Below are 20,881 nucleotides of genomic sequence, written 5' to 3' on the forward strand. Positions count from 1 at the left end.
GGCCGAGGACAGCACAGTTAAGGATTACTTCCTTGTGCAGCACAGGAAGGCTCCCAGATAGGGCTGCCAGAGAAGCTACAGAAAGACCAACTAGGTTTGAATTTCAGATAATGAATAATTTTTAACATACTTACATTAATTTTTTCCTACTGTTTATCTGTAATTCCTAATTAATGGAACTGTCTATATATTTTGTTGTTGTTAAATCTGGCAACCCTATCCTAGGGGGACTTTTAACTTGGGTCCCCAGCCACCAATAGCATGAGAATGATGGCATAGAAGTGACAGCAGGAGTGTTGATAGCTAGGCCTAAGGAAGCACTCTTGCTCTTTGATTGTAAAATTCTTAACATTATCTTAGATATTGTCTGGTCTACAAATATTACCTATTATTATCATTATAGAAATTGTGAAACACCCTCTTAGATCCCTGGAAAAGATATAGGGATTGAGGAATACAGCAGGGATGAAGAGAAGAAATAGGGCTAATATCATTATTCCAGGGGTAGAATGGCATTGGCGAGGTTTATGTAAGGTAGAAGATTGGCAAAGCACGCTGGTTTAAGGAATGAACGTTCTCAACCTGGCCCTCTTGTGAGCCTCAATTCTTGAGCCAATGAAATAAAAGAATACAGGGTTCTAACAGCACAAAGAACCATAGGCCGGGATATACAGTAGCCAACCATACTTCTCCGTAGGGGAAACAAGAAAAGATTCGGTAGATGTGTGAGAGACACAGAAATAAATGTCTTTTAAATTAAGTGGAGTGAAATAGTAATAACTGCACTGGAAAACTTCTGGAAAGCCAGCTACCAATTAAAACAACCAGAAAATTCCTTGCTGTTGAATGAAATTCAAGAAAAGCAATCTTTTTGAACAGCTTTGCTTTCTGAATTTATGGCTAAACCTTCCTAATTAGTAATGAGTAATCTTTTGGAAAATGAAAAGAACGTCTTAAGACCAAAAAAATTAAGTCAAAATGGAGGTAACGAAATTGGCAACTTATTGATAATTTTGCTTTTTTTTTTCTTTAAAATATACTTTTACTTCTGGTTTTATTCAGCCTTAAAATTTTCAAGCGATGTTACAGAACCATGAAAGTGTTTCCACAGCAGCAAATTCTTGTCAGCTGAGAAGTCGTAAAGTGTATATGTAATTTTCTTTCTGATGATTGGCACGGGAACTTGGAAAATAGGCAGAAATAGGTGATGACTGACAATTTCTACATAGCATCTTGCTTGATTTGGCTTGTAAAATCACTCATGTGATGAGCTTCACACAGGCTCAGTGTATATAGAAAGCAGCCGTGCATATTGATGGACCAGAAGGTTACTCCTTTGTGCCAGTCAGATGCATTCTGACCTGACACATCCAGAGTTTGTATTATTTAGTGAGGCCATTGTGAATTAGCGGAAGAAGCAACTAATATTTTTAAATTTTCAGTGACATGTTGACACAAAATGGAGATATCTCTTTACAGTAGAGTTACCCTGTGAACTCTTTGCATCACTGTTCAGCCTTTTGAGAAAAAGATACTATTTTATTTTGTTAAGAAAAAAAACATAAAACCAAACGGCTAACTGCTAACGGTATGAAACACCTTAAAGCACAGCTAAACAAGCAGTTTATGCTATCCTCAGATATCTAAAGTTTTTGTGGTCTCCTCAGGTTCTTCTCTAAGAGCATCTCCCAATATGAACTAATTGTGAGTGAAGTTTTCATCAGAGGGATTATATTCACAGCAAAAATCTATCAGGAAAATGTTACCAGAAGAGGAATAAAAAAAAATACACCATGTGAAAATATTTATTCACGTTCAAGGAGAATATGAATATAAGGTTTTCTTGTTAATAATTTGAACTAAATTTCAAATGTAGAATAATTTTGCCAGATTGCCTCAAGTTTAACATTTTTAGCGAATATTTTTTTCATCCACTATATAAGTTAACATTCTACACTGATTAGGGAAGACTTGTTAAAGTACTGAAAAGGTTAAGCATCTCTTCTGGGGAACATTGTTTCATTTCAATTAAAAAAAACTGATGGGCCCAGTTAGGTTATTGACCTCTAGGAGAATAATGATGTCTTGGACATCTAGACTATGTAGGAACTTAGATTTGCAAATCTTAGATCAAGTCTTATCTTTGCACTAAAAACATCTTCAAGGGACTTTTACTAGGCAACAATGTTGGTGCTATTTCAAGTGTGTTATTTAAAATATTAATATATTAAAATATTCAATATATGAAATGAGCTTTTAAATATAAAGTACCCAATCAGTACTTTAATAATTCAGATTATTTTTTCTTTCCAACCAATCTAACGTCATGAGGTTCATAACAGTTTCTCCTTAATTTTTTTGTGAAGTAAACCAGGATCACTCACGTCTCCTTGTAGGTAGCTGAAACAAACACAGCACCAAAGGAAAAACATGATCCTCTGAGCCTGCTCCTTATAAAAGAAGGTAAATTCTGATCTTACACAGATAATATGCATGTTAGATCATCTCTGACAAGCAATTTTTAATTGATTGTACAGAGTTGTAATTATGGTGAATGGATTTGACTTTTAAAATATAAAATGAAAATCCAAGATATTGATAAATAATGATCTGTGTTAAAATGGTCATATTTATGATGAAACATTATCAAGTCACTACATAAAGCAAAATGTCAACCTTCTGTCACTTATCAAATGGTTTTTAATATCAAATAGTTGGAATCATAATATAGAATCCTACTATATAGAGGTCAATTATTTAACAATTTAGAATCATTGTTTTTCTTCATTAACCCTATGATAATTCTCTCTCCTTTGACCTTTTCATTTCTAAAGATGTGTTCTCTAATGGTGATAAATGGAAAGAGGGAAAATTCAAATTAACACTTATACTCATGGCAATTCTGGCAAAACTATGAATGGGAAGGGATGTGAAGTTATTGGCTCCAATTAGAACCAAGTGTATGACCCTGAACATAGTAGCTTCTCAATGAATTCAATTAATTAATTGATTAGGGACTTGATCAATTTTTGCCTTCTGGCCATTATCACATCTAAACCGGAAGTTGGTTATAATTACAAAACCATATAAAACTACCAGCGATCATAAGTTATATTTTAAAAAGTCAATGGGAGAATTAATGCTGACTCTAAATGCACATGTGCTTATTATTCGAGTCTCACAAAGCATTTGAAAACCACAGCTGTTGATAATGCTTTTGATTTGCCAGATCCTGTAACAGTCCACTTACTTTGCCTTGAACATGGCATTTGTACCACATTAAAGTTTGGCAAGCTTAATCTTTGCTAACCACTGGCAAATGTGAACATGCTATAAAATATAAAAATATATTTCAGCCAAAGCCATTATCAGGTATATATTTGTTTGGATTTGACTAAGAACTTCTAATTTGTTCATGCACACTTGGCATCTTTGCATTCTGTGTGGTGGCTTTGCTTGCAATGAATATATTACATGCATAATAGTCAACTAAAGCTCTAAGTGCCGTAGAAGAGGAAAGAGAGGAGAGGAAGAAAGAAGTCCTATTTTACTTCTGTCAGAGTGAGAACGAACCTTCATAATCTCTTAGAGAGATCTCTTCCAATGTCCACTCTGCCCCATCTTCCCACCCGAGCTGCCCCACACTAAAAATATTTTTGAATAGTTTTTTTATTCTTTCATACCATCACGTAAGAGAACCTATCCTGGCATTTACCTGGTTACAAGCTTCATAATAGAATAAAATTATACTATCTGGCTATTTACCAACACGAAGCTCAAGAAAACCATCATCTCTAATATTCCGTCACCATGGAGTTCTTCAGTCTAAGAGTCCACAACACCCAGAGAAGCAGAATAGGTGGAGGCGGCTTATGATATGGAAATTGTTGTTCTGTTTTGTTCATCCACTCATTTAGACAAAGACAGCCAGAGCAATAAGTGTTAAAGGATGGAGTTTGTAATTTAGTCCTACTTCCTCTCCAAGAGGCATCATATTAAATTTTTCATTAACCCTCCCATTTATTACCCAACTTTCCCATTTAATCACCCCAAAACCTTTCAAATATAGCATCTCATACTTATCTCATGACATGTCATAAAGGTGAAAAAGGTAAGAATTATGTAATTATTATGTTCCTTGTACAAAATCGAAGGAAAGGTCGATTTCACAGCAGCTCCAGAATCAACATTTGCTCGTTGTAGCTCTCCACCCATACCTACCTTTCAATCTCATGACAGGATCCACATTCTGTGCAGTTTTTAGTGCCCAGCAAATGGACACATGTAATGAATAAAGAACACTGAACATAAATGTACCTGTGTTTCAGGTTTAAATAAAATTTAGTTCTATCAAGGAGATGTAACAGATCAACCCCCTCAAATAAACTGAACAAAACAAAGACACAGATCCTTTCCCTAACATCATTTACTCACTCACTCACTCATTCATTTATTCAGTAAGTACTGAGCTTCTACTAAGTTCTAGGTGTTATCTTTGACACTGTTCACTTTAGAGAGTGCGTGAGATAACATGTAAAACTACTTATCATAGTGCCCGATATATGGGAGGCGATTAATAAATTTAAAATTCTTTCTTGAATTTTTATGTTTCAACTAGCCAGTCAATCAAAACCAATATTCAATCTAAAGAAAACCATTTGCTTCTCACCCAGTGTCATCATTCCTTTAAATCCTCCCTGTATGTAGTTATATACTATGAATTTAAGCATGAGCTATTGAGCCAGGGAAAATGAATCACACTCAGGCCAAATGATGGCTCGTGAATCCTGGCTTGACATTTTTTTTTTTTTTTTTGCCGTTGTTGTAAAAGAGGAGAGAAAAAGATCAGTCGAGAGTCCCAGTATTATAGGCTGTATCTGTAAACACACACACATACATACGCACTTATGGTAGATTGTATTGTTAATCTAGGCAAATAACTTTGCAATTAATTGAAAATAATCATTTACTATCTTCTCTGGTTGTTTAACTAAATTTAACTTATTTATAAGCAATTTATATAAATAGACACATTCTTAAAGATAACATTTCTGCTCCATCTTGCTTCCTATTGTCTATATCTATTTGCCTTTTTTCCTTGCTTGGTTTCAAGACTAGGGTGCATATGAAGGAGAAATCAGAGATATGATCAATTTTTATCTTCCAGCAGAGTTTTCATGATCTATCCTAATTGCCACCACCAAATTGATCATGTGGCCATCCACACTAATCCCTTTGATATCCAGAGTGAATAGATCCTTCTATAAACACAGACATAAAAGTAGTTGCAGGCCAAGTTATTTAAAGAACTCATCTATGACCTCTACTGGTCACATTATTAAAATACAACACCTACCATTCTTTCAGAAGTGTTTTCATATTTTCATTCTTTCATTTAACAAATATTTTTAAGGACCTATTATGTGTCAGGCACTGTTTTAAGTGATGAAAGTAAACAAACCAGACAGAAAAACCCAACTTTCTCAAAATTCAGCTGGGGAGACACTTGAACTAAAAGCATTAAAATAGTTAATTGTAGAGTAAGTTGAAAGGTAATAAACTCTTTTTAAAAGAGAAAAAGTAAATAAAGGTAAAGGAAATTGAAAGTAATGAGAGGGCATTGCTAGAGAAGCAGGTTGCATAATTAAATTGGATGTTCAGGACAAGTTTTCATGAGAGAGGAGAATTAAACAAAGACTTGAAGGAGGTGAGAGCCTCAGCGACTTAAGACCTAGCATATAGGTTCTTGAATTAGTTAAATTAGACATCATCCTGGGAGCAGGTGTCTTTTTCACAGAGAATTTCCAGAGAGATTTTGGAGTCAGACTTGTATTCAAACTCTGAATTGGTCAGCTTTTGCTGGAGCAATAAACAATCCCAAATTCTCAGTGGCTTAAAAAATGACTAATTTGCTGTTCATATTTCAGGAGGACTGTATGAGGGTCAGGTGTGAATCTGATGGGTACAGCTCAGCTGCTTTCAGCTTAGATCTATGTGTCATCTCATTCCAGAAGCCAAGGCTGAAAGAACAACCACTCTCAAAGGCATGCTATTCTCTTGGAGAAGGAGGTCAGGACTGAAGTGCGCCTAATCAAACCACACAATGTTAAGCTTTGCTCTCATGTGGCATATATCAAGTCCATTCGCATTTGATTGACCAAAGAAAGTTGAATTGGCCAAGCCCAAAGTCACTGGAGGCAGGGAGAATATATCTGGTTCATATACAGAAGTACTACAAGGAGGAGGAAATGAACTACTGTGTATTGCAATACAATATAACTTTAATGAGTTATCTATCCTTTCTGAATCTTACTTGCCCATCTGTGAAACAGAAATAAGAAAAATTACCCGTGAAGAATAAGTGAGATGTTTGTAAATGTATTTAGCACAATAACTGGCTAATAAGGGATCAGTAAATGTTAGTATCCTTGTTTTGTCTTCTTCCAAAAGTGGCATCATCACTCTGGCCCAATTCCTTTGGAGGCTTAAGCATCTATGGGGATGTGTTGGAAAATCAAGAAGTCTGGGTTTCAAGAAATCTAGATTCAGTTTTTCCTCTAAATCCTGGCTAAATTACTAATCTATAAAATGAGGCAGCTGTCTAAATGATCTCGAAGGTTCCTTTCTAGCGCTAAAAGATCCTCAATTCGGGGATAAAACATTGAAAGTAGGTTCTTGCTTTATCTCTAGAGCCACTGTTTAGTTTTAACACCAGGTGGCGCAAGAAAACAACTTAAAGGAAAAGGACAAAGCCTTTTTTTGTGGCGGAGACTGGAGAGTTCTAGGCTATTATTTTGTTATTACAGATTGTTATAAAACAGAACATTTGCAACTGATAGTTCCTCAGAAAGTAACACTTTGAGGAAATGGCCTACAAAAATATAAAATAAGCACTCTAGTCCTGGAACCTCATACTTTGGGAGAGGACCCTACAAAACTGGTGACTGTCCCAGACAATTTATAGAGTTAGACTTTGGAATTTGGGGATTTCCCTCTTTTTGAACAGAAATATGAACTAACTGGAACTGTGATTTAGGATGAAATATCTAGTTGCCATGTGATGGGAGCCAGGAGTGTCTGGGAAGAGGGAAAATTGTTTAGGAGGCTCTCACGACAGACCAGAGTCCACATACAAGGGTCTGAAACCGAGTGGTGGGAGTGGGCATAGGAAGGGACAAGAATGCTGCAGCGACAGAATCTCAAAATGTTGGGAACTATTTACATAAAAAGGCTTCAAGTAGGATAAGTCATTATGAAAGATGACTCCTGGATCACTAGGAAAATGTTAGAGTCACTGAAAGAACGTGGCAAAAAGACTTTGGAATGACAGTACTGCAGTTATCCCTGGTCTTCTCATATACACTGAGAAGAAACCAAGAGAGTTTCTGCTCTCTTAGGTACTGAGACCAACCCCTCGTATACAAATGCTAGTCCTAAAAGGGCCACACTTCCTTACCTGCTGGACTTGCCTGCTGTGGAGAATATTGAAACGATTCAATATAATGATGGGTCTTTTCTCAAAAAAAGTTTTTGTACACATAATTTTAATGGTGGTAGTTTAAAATCCTGTGGATAATGGGAGAGGCTATGTGTTTGTGGGGGCAGGGTGTATACAGGAAATCTCTGTACCTTTCACTCAATTCTTTGAATCTAAAACTGCTCTAAAAGGATGATACCTATTTTTGAAAATCCTGGGGGATTCTAGGAAGATGGTGGAGTAGAAAGCACTAAGAATCCCTCCCCCTAATAGACAACTATTGCACTGGCAAAATATGTCTGATGTAACTATTTTGGAACTCTGGACAGTTTATTGAAGGCTCGCAACTTCCAGGGGTAGACTTGGACAGTTAACTTTGGTCTATTTTGGCTGTCAGCACAGTAGCAGCTACCCATTCCTAACCCCCAGCCATGAGGCAGGCAGCTGTGCATATGTCCTGGAGCGGCTTGCATACAGCTTGCAGGAGCCAGGGTGGGCAAAAAGGACCCTGTCCTCCAAATATCACAGATCTATGCTCTGATCACTGAATGCTGCTTCTGATCACAGAGGTGAAGACAATGAGGCAGGCAGCCATTGTTGTTGCACCTCCCCCCATTAATGCATTTCCTGCCCCATCTGGCTGAAGTAATATCCAGCAGATTTAAAGGGCCAGTGCTCTCACCTTTTTTTTACCCCCTTCATTTTTCTTTTTTCCTTTTGGGTAGTCAGACATTAAAGACTAGAACATTAAAAAACAATTTCATATATGGGAAATGTTAAAAAGTGACCAGGTGTGCCCAAGGAAAGGCTCAGAAAAGCTCTAAGGAGACCTTAAGTTTAAACTTGAGGCTGACCCTTGGCACAGAGACAGCAATAAAATAAGAAACAAAAAAAAATAAAAAGTAAAAACAAACAAACCAAACACAAAAACAAAAACAGCAAACCATGGGAAAGGAGGAGAATCTGATTTACAATTACCACATTATTAGATTCAAATGTTCAGTTTACAACAAAAAAAATCACAAGGCATATAAAAAAATAGAAAAATTTGACCCATTCAAAGAAAAATAATAGATCAACAGCAACTGTCCCAGAAAAAGATCTGATGGCAGAAATATTAGACAAAGACTTTAAACAGCTGTCTTAGAGATGTTCAAAGAACTAGAGGAAGATGTGGAGTAAAATCAAGAAAACAATGTATGAATAAAATGGAATCATCAGCAAGAAGATAGAAAATCTAAAAAGAAACCAAAAAGAAATTCTGGAGCTGAAAAATACAATAACTGAAAAAAAAAATTCTCTAGGGGGATTCAAAGGCAGATTTGAACAGGCAAAAGAAAAAAATCAGCAAACTTGAAGAAAGGCCAATGGAAATTATTGAGTCTGAAAAACAGAAAGGAAAAAGATTGAAGTGAACAAAGCCTTAGGGACCTGTGGGATACCATTAAATAGACTAACATATACATTGTGGGAGGCCCAGGGGAGAAGAAAAAGAGGTAGAGAGAATATCTGAAGAAAAAATGGCTGAAAACCTCCCAAACTTGATGAAAGATATAAATATAAACATCCACGAATTTCAATAAACTATAAGTAAGGTAAACTCACAGAGACCCACAGCAAGGCACATAATCAAACCTTAAAAAGCTAACAACAGAGATAATTTTAAAAGCAGCGAGAGAAGCAAATAATCATATACAAGGATATTCAATAAGATTATCAGCAGATTTCTCATCAGAAATTTTGGAGGACAGAAAGCGGTGGGCTGATATAGTCAAAGTGTTAAAAGAAAAATTTTGTCAACCAAGAATCCTATCTCTGACAAAGCTGTCTCTTCAACAGTAAGAAATAAATGAATGCATTCCAAGATAAGCCAGGGCGGGGGAATTTGTAACCACTGGACCTGCCATGCAAGAAATGCTCAAGGGAGTCCTGTAAGGTGAAATGAAAGGATACCTGAACTATAACTGTAACTGAAAGCTATATAAATTAATAAAGATCGCGATTAAATATTACTCAATTAAAGATTACTACAAAGCTACAGTAATCATGTAAATAGATGGGAAAATTATAAAAACTAACATTATTTTAACACTGGTTTGTAACTGTACTTTTTGTTTTCTATATGATTCAAGAGAAATTTAAATAAGTAGTCTAAAAGCTAGTATTATTGTAACTTTGGTTTGTAACTGTAAATCTTGCTTTCTACATTGTTTGAGACTAATGCATTTAAAAGAATTAGTAGTTTATGTTTTGGAGCACACAATACACAAAGATGTAATTTTATGACATCGACAGCTGAAAGGAGTCTGGATGGAGATGTAAAGGATAAGAGTTTTTGTATGTTATTAAAGTTAGCCTGGTATAAATTCAAATTATAGTGTTAGAACTAAGTAATTTAATGTAATCCCCATGGTAACTATAAAGAAAATAGAATATACACAAAGAGAAATGGTAAAGAAATTTAAACAATTCACTGCAAAAAAATCAATTATAATACAAGAGAAGATAGTAATGCAGGAAATGAAGGATAAAAATAGCCATAAGGCATTTAGAAAACAAACAGCAAAATGACAGAAGTAAACTTCTCCATATCAGTAATTACTTTATATGTAAATGGATTAAATTCTCCAATCAAAAGACAGATTGGCAGAAAGAATGAAAACACATGACTCAACTATATGCTGTCTACAAGAAATTTAGTTTAAATCCAAAGACACAAATAGACTGAAAGCAAATGGATGGAGAAAGATATTTCATGCAATAGCAGCCAAAAGACAGCATGTGTATATGTATTTACTAACATCAGATAAAATAGCCTTCAAATTGAAAAAGTTCACAAGAGTCAAAGAAGGACATCATGTATTAACAAGCTGAAAAGGAAGTTACAAAAACGAATCCATTTATAATATAGCATGAAAAGAAATAAAGTACTTAGAAAGGCAAAAGACCTTTACAATGAAAACTATAAAATATTGCTGAAAGAAATTTAAAATATATATAAATAAGTGAAACATCCATGTTCCTGGATTGGAAGACTTAATATTATCAAAATTTCAATACTCCCCAAGTGATTTACAGATTAAATTCAATCCCTATCAAAATCTCGATGATAATTTTTTGTAGAAAAAAAAAATCCTAAAATTATACAGAATCTCAAGGGACCATGAAAAGACAAAACAATCTTGGGGAAAAAAAGAACAGAACTGAAGGACTCACACTTCCTGATTTCAAAGATTACTGCAAAGCTACAGTGACCAAAACAGTGTGGTACTAGCATAAAAACAGACAGCAACTGACTATTGCTGCCCATTGATAAGGTGACATGTAGAAACAGTGAACGAAAAGGAAGAAGGAAAAATCTGTCAAGTCCTCTCATGGGTACCCCAATAGGGAACCAGCTGACCAAAGCAAAATGTGGTTTCCAGAGTCTTGGCACCTGCATCACAAAGCAGAGCGCAGAAGGGAGCATTGGGAGCTGGGCAACAGTATACTAAGCACAGCATCAGACCATCCTTTGGGTCAAGAGAGCAGTAGTCAATAAGTATGTGAAAAGATGCTCAACATCACTAATCATTAGAGAAATGCAAATTCAAACTACAATAAGATACCACCTCACATCCATTAAGATGGCTACTATCAAAACAAAACAAAACAAGTGTTGGCAAGGATGTAGAGAAATTGGTACCCTTGTGTACTTTGGTGGGAATGTAAAATGGTACAGCTGCTATAGAAACAGTATGAAGGTTGCTCAAGAAATTAAAAATAGAATTACCATATGATCCAGTAATTCTACTTCTGGGTATATACCCAAAAGAAATGAAAGCAGGGTATCAAAAAGACATTTGTACACTCGCGTTCACAGCAGCATTATTCACAATAGATAAAACATGGAAGCAACACAAGTGTCCATTGACAAATGAATGGATAAGCAAAATGTGGTATATACATACATGGAATAGTATTCAGGCTTAAAAACGAAGAAAATTCTGCAATATACTACAACATGCGTGAACTTTGAGGACATTATGCTAAAATAAGGTAGTCACAAAAAGACAAATAGTGTATAATTCTACTTATATGAGGTACTTAGAATAGTCAAATTCAGAGAGACAGAAAGGAGGACAGCGGTTGTCAGGGACCATGGGGGAGGGAGGAATAAGCAATTATTGTTATATATGTTACATGATTTTTACCACAATTTTAAAAATTGAAAAAAAAATGCAGAGCAGCAAAACAGAAAAGAAAGGAAAGAAGGAAGGAAGGAATGATGGAAGGAAAAATCCAGTGGCATTTTCTAGCTTCTTGTATGTTAATGTGGTGATGTTGTTACATGGTACAATGGAAGGAGCAGCTCTGGGGTCAGATTGGCCTAGGTTTAAATCCGAAAATCCAGCCCTGCAGTATTATCGCCTCATCACTTCTGTATAAACCTAACCAGAAGAAAGCATATTTGTTTTAGACTTCTAAGATATTCTATTGCCTTGAGCAAGTTATTTAATGTCTCAGTCCCATACATAATATAGAAGAAATAATATAAATCTCATAGATTTGCCATGAAAAAGGTAGTATGGCTATAGGGTAAGTAATCAGTAAATGTCAATTCTCTTTTTCTTTAAAAAAAAAAAAAAAAAGGCTATTAGTATGCCCTCATGTGAAAGTGTCAGACAAACTCAATATCAGCACAGAAACAGATATAATAGTCTTCGTTAACTACAGCCTCTTTTTTGTAAGAAATGCTGACTGAGCTCTCATGAAGCCAGATACTCAAAAATTAAATCTATTAAGCTGGCCTATAGCTTGAGACAAGATGTTCACTCATCTACAACAAAGAGGAAGAAGGAATTGCACAATGCATCTCTGTTCTCATTACTCAATCTCTACCCAACTGAAACCTTGCTTCATAAGAGATTAGCCGCAACCTCTGAGAGCAATAAACATCCTGAATTGCAAACCCCATTTTGCCACCTCACAGAACCATTATAAATCTCAGTTGCAGTAAATGTATCTCTTATTTTATTTATGGAATGACCATTTAGAGAGAAATTTTACAATAGTCATTATTATCAGTCTTTCAGCCAACTCTTCAAATTGGGGGAAGAAGAAATTAACATGCAATATTAATTTTTTTATTTTGCATTTAAAGGAAGGATAGTTTGCTCTTTTGAAGGGATGCAGGGCAATTTCTGGGATATAAGGCTAGCAGATAATTTCCACAGTTGGGTCATTTTTGCTTCCATCTCATTCTGGAGATGGGTAAAAACGATTGGTCACCAAAAGATTAATGGACAAATGCCCTACAGCAAACAACAAGTGTGCAGTATACACCGAGAGGTGTCAATAATTTACTACTTAGGAAGGAGATAACTAAGCAAGAGTAACAGATGGTACTTCACCTTCATAACAGTGAGGGATGAGAACATCAGGGCAAGTCATAGAAGTATATATTCTCTCTGATGGTGGTGATGGTGGCAGGGGGGAATGGGCAAAGCTCTGCACCCTCCCACAGCTACAGTGAGCACAGTTGACAGAAAGAACTATCATTCTAGTTCTACTCTTGTAAATGAGAACACTCTACCCTTTCTTCATTTAACCTAAATCACTCTCTGTTTGAAGTTATTTGATCAAGGGGCACAAAGGGTTTTGGGTAAGAACTGATTAGTAGCATAATTCTTCCTTTCCCACCCCTTGCTGAAGAACCTTGATACATCATCATGTGGCCTCACCATGGCCCATCTTCTCAAGATGAAGAGGACAGCAGGGACCACAAGAAGCTGTAAGTTTACTTGGTGAAACTATATGGTCACAGTGTGATTACAGATAATGCAACGTGTTTCCTAAGGTTCAGGGGTATAACACATTAGAATGCATTACAGAGAAGATAATTTAGAACTATCCTAGGCTGATTTTAAAGAAACAAGTAGGGAGATGACTTTTTACAATGGTTTATGCTAAATTTTAAGAGGGGCATGGACGATGAGGAAGCAGGCGCAGGGCTGCTTGGCTGGAGCCTCACAGGATGGCAGTACGGAAGCGTGGTCACAGTGTTCTGGGTTCTGGTACCCAGCTGCAGGTCTGAATGGATTTTGTCTGTATTGCTGGGCAATTAGTTTGCAGGATGAACCTATGCTAACCAAATCCTCAAAAGATTGACATATCAAACAAAACACAAATGTATTTATTTGTAACAGGTATATAATAAACATTTGCAGTGATTTCCATACTTCATTTCCTCAATCCTACCCATTATCAAGATAGCTGGGAGACCAAATTTATCATCAGATTGTTATTTGTTGAACAAAGATTCAGAACAAAAAGAGATGAATAAATTCAGGGAGTATTTCGTTGGGGGTATTGGAAAGCCTTCTGAATGGAATATGCTTTCCAGGTGATCTGAACACTAGCGTTTCTCTTCTCTGGAAAGTGTTAGATATCATCAGCAACAAATCCTCACTGCCTAGTCTCTCTCCTCTTTTTAAACAAATGCAGATAGATTATCTGTCTACCACGTCTCCAACCACACTAATCCCAGTTTTCTTCAGATGGAGCACAATACAATTCACACTGCTCTGTTTTCTATTCAGTCATTTTCTTGAACCTATAGCTGGTTCATCTTAACTATCCCAATCTTTTCAGTTCCTCATTACCAGCTCTCAGAAAAGGTTACTGATGATCGGTCTCTTCAGTTATGTATTGTTTCTTATTACTTCCTCTGATGAAATGATTTTCAACTTTTGGAGGCGCTTTAATATGTAAGTGACAAGTTCCCACAGCCTGCCCGGAAGCACAAAGATGCCTCCCATAGGCTTGTTCAGCACCATTTATTCTGTTCATCTGTGGAATGTGTTTGTAACGTGTTTTATTTATTTTGCCTCCACATATTCCTGCTTTGCTAGAGGAAGAGGTGAATAAACCACCCTGCCTCTCCCCGCAAGAAAGTAATTTTTTCACCTTAGGTGGGCCATCTGTTTCTCCTAACACAGCTCTGCTTTGACTTGGATTGAATACATCTTGTCCCAGGCATTTTGCCAGCTGTAGGCTCCAGGAAATGGAGCAACTAGAAGTGGTTTCCTTGTGATATCAGATCTTTTTTTCTTTTTTTTTTTCCTAATGCAACTTATGGAATTAACCTAAAGGAAATTGTGCATCACTGTTCACAGGAGTGGTTCACAGAGTGGCAAGAGTCCCCACGTCACAACCAAACTGCATATGAACTTCCTAAGAAATTCCATTGAGGCAAGTTGGTAGATCCAGCAGTGGCCCTGACAAATGGAGAAGAAAATTGTGTACTTGCTTTGTACTCAAAACAGACCCCTAAGCAGAGAGTTCTCAACTCTTGATGCATATCCAATTCACCTGTGGAGTTTTCAGTCTTCACGCCTTGGTCCCACTTAGCTAGCTGCTTCTGAAGAGAAGCCATGCTGAGAACAATCCCTTTAACCTTTGGGGACCAGAGAACTCTTCTTAAGCTCCCAAGCTATTGGGGGAAAAAAATTACCCAAGGCAGAAAAAGTGTCAAAAGGTACAGACTGCATAGTAAAAGAAATGATCAACAAAATGAAAAGATAACCTACAGAATAGGAAAAATATTTGCAAATCATGTATCTGATAAGGGGTTAATATCTCAAATATATAAACAACTCATACAACTCAGTAGCAAAAAAGCAAATAATCCAATTAACAAAATAGGCAAAGTTCTATTTTTAGTTCCTTAAAAATAGAACTACCATATGATCAAGCAATTCCACTTCTGGGTATATATCTGAAGGAAATGAAAACACCATGTCGAAGCAATATCTGCATCTCCATTCATAGCAGCATAATTTACAATATAGCCAAGACATGGAAACAACCTAAGTGCTCATCAATGGGTGATTAAGAAGTTGTGGTATATTAATACAATAGAATATTCAGCCATGAAAAAGAAGAAAATCCTGCCATTTGTGACAACATGGATGAAACCTGAGGGTATTATGCTAAGTGAAACAAGTCAGACAAAGACAAATACTGTATGATCTCACTTATATGGGGAATCTCGAAGTTAAAAAAAACCTCATAGGAAAAAAGATCAGATTGGTGGTTACTAGAGGTGGTGAGTGGGGCAGGGAATGGGGGAATTGGATAAAGGTGGTCAAACAGTACGAACTTCCAGGCTCGTGATTAACAAGTACTAGGGATGTGATGTATGACGTGATGACTGTGGTTAATGCAGCCCTGTGGTGATTTAAAAGTTGTTTAAGAGAGTAGATTCTAAGAGTTATCACAAAGAAAAAACTTTTCTTTTTCTTGTATCTATATGAGATGATGGATGTTAGTCAAGATATTATGCTGTATACCTTAAACTTATACAGTGCTGTATGTCAATTATGTCACAATAAAACTAAAAAAAAATGTACAGGCTTAATCTGGAAAATGATGAGCTGTGAGATGCAACAGTAAATTAAGGGCAGAGTGATGCTCAGGTTGTTTTCTGATATTGTTATTCAGAGACTCAGGGTTGTGGCAAGGAGTAAGTCACAAAGAGAATAAGGCAGCCTCAGCTTGGCAACTATGGGCCGCTCAGGCCAATGGAGGGAATTTTCTCCTGCTTTAGCTCAGAGATAGAGCATCAGCAAGGGCAACAATCCTCAAATGACTTTAAGAGATAAAGCAAAATTAGTAGCTGCTTCCAAGAATCAACAAATAAATATGGGAGCCATTTTATGGAGGCGAGAGATAGAAGAAATGGCAGATATCAAGAGATAGAAGAAAAGCATTCATGCCTTATTCTAACATATGTTGGAGAAGACTTTGAGTCTTTCTGAACTATTCAAAAGGGATCAGGCCATGGCTGATATTCAGGCAATACGTAGGTTAAAATATAGAGATACTGCCCTGATGGTCAGTAAATAGCTTAAGTTAGACCATATGCCACAAAATGACATCATCCAATGGCCATTGCGTAGGTGGTAATGAGACTTGGGACTGGTACTTCTGGACTTTGGGGCATAAGCTGAGCAGACCGAGGTGGTAGCTGGAGGGAACACAGTCCCTGCCTGCTGCTCAGGAGGGGCCCAGGATTTGCAGGAGTGGTGGGACAGGCCCAGCTGGTGGCAGTGTTGTAGGTGGGGGTAGAAGTAAAGACCCTCCAGGTACAGGCTACGTGAGAAGTGCTAACATCCAGAACACGAGGGACAGGCCACCCAGTCATCCTGCCACCGCGCGCCTAGTCCAGGTCTAATGACCATGGGTTTAATGGGGAAGTCATGGAAGAATTTGGTGCAGTTTCCCCCATAAAACTGTAGCTTAGAGACAGGCCCACTTAGTTTCGTGAGAGCTCATCAAACATAAGACTACACCAGTAATTTCTACAAATCAATAATGATTTAGAAATTACTAGAGTGACTTGATGATCATTTTACCTTTTATCACATGGTAGTTTCATGACCTATAGTTTAGTTTAGAGGATAAGAAATATTTTAAATTTTTATCTACATACCGATTATTTATATATTGATTATATTTATTTTAAAACTTACAATGACCTACAGGTTGTTAAATATCATCCTTAGATTAGGCAATGTGGAACTGGGGGGATAGCAATTCAGCTGGTAGAGTCTGAAATGGCTTCACTGTAGCCCTGCCCCCATCCCAGGTTGGTCTGACGTGAGTAATCATGGGTTTCATTTGATTTACAAATAAAATGTTATTTTCCATTTGTTGGTGAGGATCAGGCCTGCCAAACCTCATCAAGATTTCTCTGTCATTAGTTTTCTCTGACTTCCTGAATCTTCAGAAGGATACGCTCTGCAGTCACAAGATACAAACTAGGCAAAAGAAAAGGCTAGATTAGGTTTTTAGTAACTGCCAAGGCAGTGTAAGCCTGAAGTTCATTCACTGAACAAATAGCTACTGAGCACCTAAACTGTGCTGGGCACAGTGCTGGGCGCTGAGGATACATAACAGAATGAAACAGACAAAAACCCCTACTCATGGAGACAATAAGTGATTGCAGGTGGTGGTCTTTATTCAAAGGCAAAGGAACAATGGAACCAAGGAGAAAGCTCTGATCTCATTTCAGCGCCCTGCCCTCTCCTGCACACTCTGCTTTTCTTGGGTTAGGCACTGGAACACTGGGATTGACACCACAGAACTGTGGAGCTTGCCTACTCTGAGACAGTTAAGCAGTCATATGGGCGGATATCAGGAAAAGCCTCTTGTTCCAAATTTACTGCTGCTTTGTCATGACTTAGTATCTAAAATTCTGCCACTCAAGAAGCATTTTCCAACAAGTGTTCCTCGGAACCTAGTCATCAGAATGCTTATTTTTTAAAAAAAGTGTTCAGTGGTCAAAATAATTTGGTGAACACTTTAGCTTTGGAAGATTCACGATGAACTGGTATATTAAGAATCTGTATGACTTCCATTGGTTTTGGATTCAAAATTTGGGCATCTATTTTTCAAATTACTTGCCTAAGCCTCCATTCCTCCATATCGCAGGTAACTCAGTATCTCTCTCTTATGGACTCCTCATTCCTCAAATTGCTCAGGAACTCTGGGAATTTACTTAGTTCACAGGGAGCAGTCTTGTTTCAAAGTTCCACGTGGAAAGAACTGATCAGTCCCTCAAAAGTTCTGATTTTAATCACTTATACAGTGTCACTGTTGAAAACTGGTTCCGACAGGCTCCAATGAGTCCTTGTCCAGCACTGAGGATATAGACTCCCAAGATGACAGTTTATTGGATTTACACTCACACAATCAGCCACCGTTCCTCAAACACAACAGCTTTGCTCAGGTGACCAGGTATAATTGGGTTTCTAGCCACAGCTACACACTGTATGTAGAACATGCTGTCTTCCACAAAACTCTAGGCCTTGGTGTTGAGCCTAAGTCACTGAGCCAAACTCCTTTTTTCTTGAGGGAACTATAATGCTTTTTTCTACCAGGCGATCTCCATCAGGGCTATATCAGCCCTTCAGAAAGCTATAATTAAGTTGAATCTCAAAAGGGGAAAAGGAGAGGAGATTGGGTCTTAATCCCTTTCCTCCTGGAGGATTCTTGGCCCTGGGTAAGTTCAATTTGGCATATGAGGGGGATACTGGGAAGAAAAATATTTGTAAATATTCCTTCCACAGAGACATATATATAGACTCACCTTATACTGGCATAATTAGGGGTATAACAGGAAACTATCAAAGAAGATTCAGGAGGTCAATGTCTTACTCTGTCAGGTCTCTTCTCCAGCTAAATAAACATATTAAGTTTGAAATCACCACAAATGTTTCTGGGAAGTTGGAATACTTGAAAATCATTGGTTATTAATAATTTGGCCCAAATCGTTTATCTGATTTCTTCCGATTTGAGAGGTAGCTAAAATCTGGAAGGATATAGAACATAGCACTTAAAAAGTTTCATGGGAGCAAAAGATAGAAAGAGATTCTAGGATATTTTAGGCAATTAAGCATATGAACGGTCCCTGTCACATGGAGAAGGAAGGGCGATGAAAAAAAAATAGAGGAAGATTTTTATCTATTATTCTGGGGAGGGAGGCAGGTAAAGGAAATATAAGTGTCCTTTGTTCTATTTTTATTCTTGCAACTCTTCTGTGAGTTTGAAATTATTTCCAAATAAAAAGTTAAGAAAAGGAAGAAAGGAAGGAAGGAAGAGAAGAAGGAAGAAATAATCCTCATTATAATTTTTGTTTATTAAAAGGGGCATTGAATATTTGCAGAAGCTCCAATCTAATACATCATAAGGTATGTTGTCCTTCAGAGAGAATTAGACTCCAAGAATTCTCTCCTGAATTCCTTCCCTTGAACTAAAAAGCCCTAAAACCCTCTGGGGTTCTTGACAAGCCGGTCTTCATCTCTCAGAGAATCGGGCTCCTTCCTAATGGAGAAATATCAGTGCCTTTTGGGTCAGGGGAAAAATTCCAAGCATTTGCCAACGTGGCTTCAAACTCATTAATTTTCTGACACTCAAAAGGCCATAATTTCTATGGAGAAGACTAGTATGATATTCTTCATTTTCTCAAATATTTTATATCAAGTGACTTAAGTAAGATACAAGAAAAAACATAGCATACACTGTAAAGTTTTCTTGACACTAGGATATTTTATACTCAGCCTTAATAGATCAATCAATAGAAGTCATTTGGATACTCTGGGAAAATGCAATGAAAATTCTGTAAGGTGGTAACAATGTGGGGGCAATATTTATTAACTCGTCTCCAAAGAAGGAACCTCTTTGGAATACTAGAATTAAAGGCAAAGACTAAGTTCCCATCTGATAGAAGATAGTGTTATAAAAAGGCCTTTATTTTTGTAAAATTGTTATCATGTTTTAGACTTTTAGTGAACATATTTGCCTCTCACGCTAATGTATACCCGTGTTCAAAACATAACAAGTTGTGTTTTAATAGGATTATACTGTATGTAAAACATATCACATGTTTAAAGATGAAATATCTAGGGAAAATATTTCCATTGCTTACTATTTCTTGGCATTTCATGTGTCCTATCTGATGTATATGTGCATAAAGAGAACTGGTTTTAGTTATCTAATACTGTGTTATATTTATTACTTCAACTTACAAATGCTTTTATTTGGATTTCCAAACATGAAATTTTTAACATGTTTTATTAGTGAGAGAGCAATAGGGGAACAATTCTGCAGCTAATTTAACACCTATAAATTTCCCTGTTTGTAATGTAAAAGAAGTGGCCTCAGCAGACCACAGGTCAGCTCATATTTCAAAGAATATCAAATGTAAATATTTCAAAATTGCCCTATATTTTAAGTTCTCTTATTCTATAAAATATTTATGGGTTCATTGTTTATACTTTTATAACAAATGGTACCTGGTTCTGAACATATTTATTATATGAAAGTGTTTATTATTTTTTAAATAGCTATATTTGAGAGGCCATATAAAAGCTAGATGATTTCAAATCAATTATTACAATTAACATGAACACTAAATGTTAAAAAAATAGTGATTAACTTATTTGAAAACTTACGTCCACACAAAACCCGCACTCAGATATTTATAGCACTTTTAGTCATAATTGCAAAAACTGTAAGCAACCAAGATGTCCTTCAGCATGTGAGAGGAAAAAAAAAACTGTGCGATATCTCTATAATGGAATATTATTTAGCGATAAAAATAAATAAACTGTCATGGCACAAAAATACATGGATGACTCTTAAATACATATTGCTTAGTGAAAGAAGCCAGTCTATATAGACTACATACTGTGTGGTTCCAATTATATGGCAATCTGGAAGAGGTAAAACTATAGAAATAGTAAAAAAGATTGATGGTTACCAGGAGTTCCAGGCAGGGGGAGGGCTGAATAGATTGAGCACAGGAGATATTTTAGGGCAGTGACACTTCTGTACCATTAAATAATGGTGGATATGTAA

General features: G+C 36.6%; 2 protein-coding genes across 13 annotated transcripts in view; one reads left to right on the forward strand and one right to left on the reverse strand.

Annotated features, from left to right (window-relative positions):
- The window catches only part of SCRG1 (stimulator of chondrogenesis 1), a 108,744-nt gene that overhangs the window by 70,748 nt on the left and 17,115 nt on the right, over positions 1-20,881 (forward strand). The window lies entirely within an intron of this gene.
- The window catches only part of SAP30 (Sin3A associated protein 30), a 101,548-nt gene that overhangs the window by 47,622 nt on the left and 33,045 nt on the right, over positions 1-20,881 (reverse strand). Inside the window, exon 6 of one of the 9 annotated variants that reach the window (XM_039876100.1) lies at positions 17,205-17,280. The exons of the other annotated variants lie outside the window; for them this stretch is intronic. Coding sequence (XP_039732034.1) covers positions 17,220-17,280 — 61 coding nt within the window. The 3' untranslated portion in view covers positions 17,205-17,219. Of the gene's footprint in view, positions 1-17,204; positions 17,281-20,881 lie in introns of those variants that run through there. 9 annotated transcript variants of the gene reach the window in all.

This window comes from Pteropus medius, unplaced genomic scaffold (assembly GCF_902729225.1).
Source record: "Pteropus medius unplaced genomic scaffold, Ma_sr-lr_union100, whole genome shotgun sequence".
NCBI lineage: Eukaryota > Metazoa > Chordata > Mammalia > Chiroptera > Pteropodidae > Pteropus > Pteropus medius.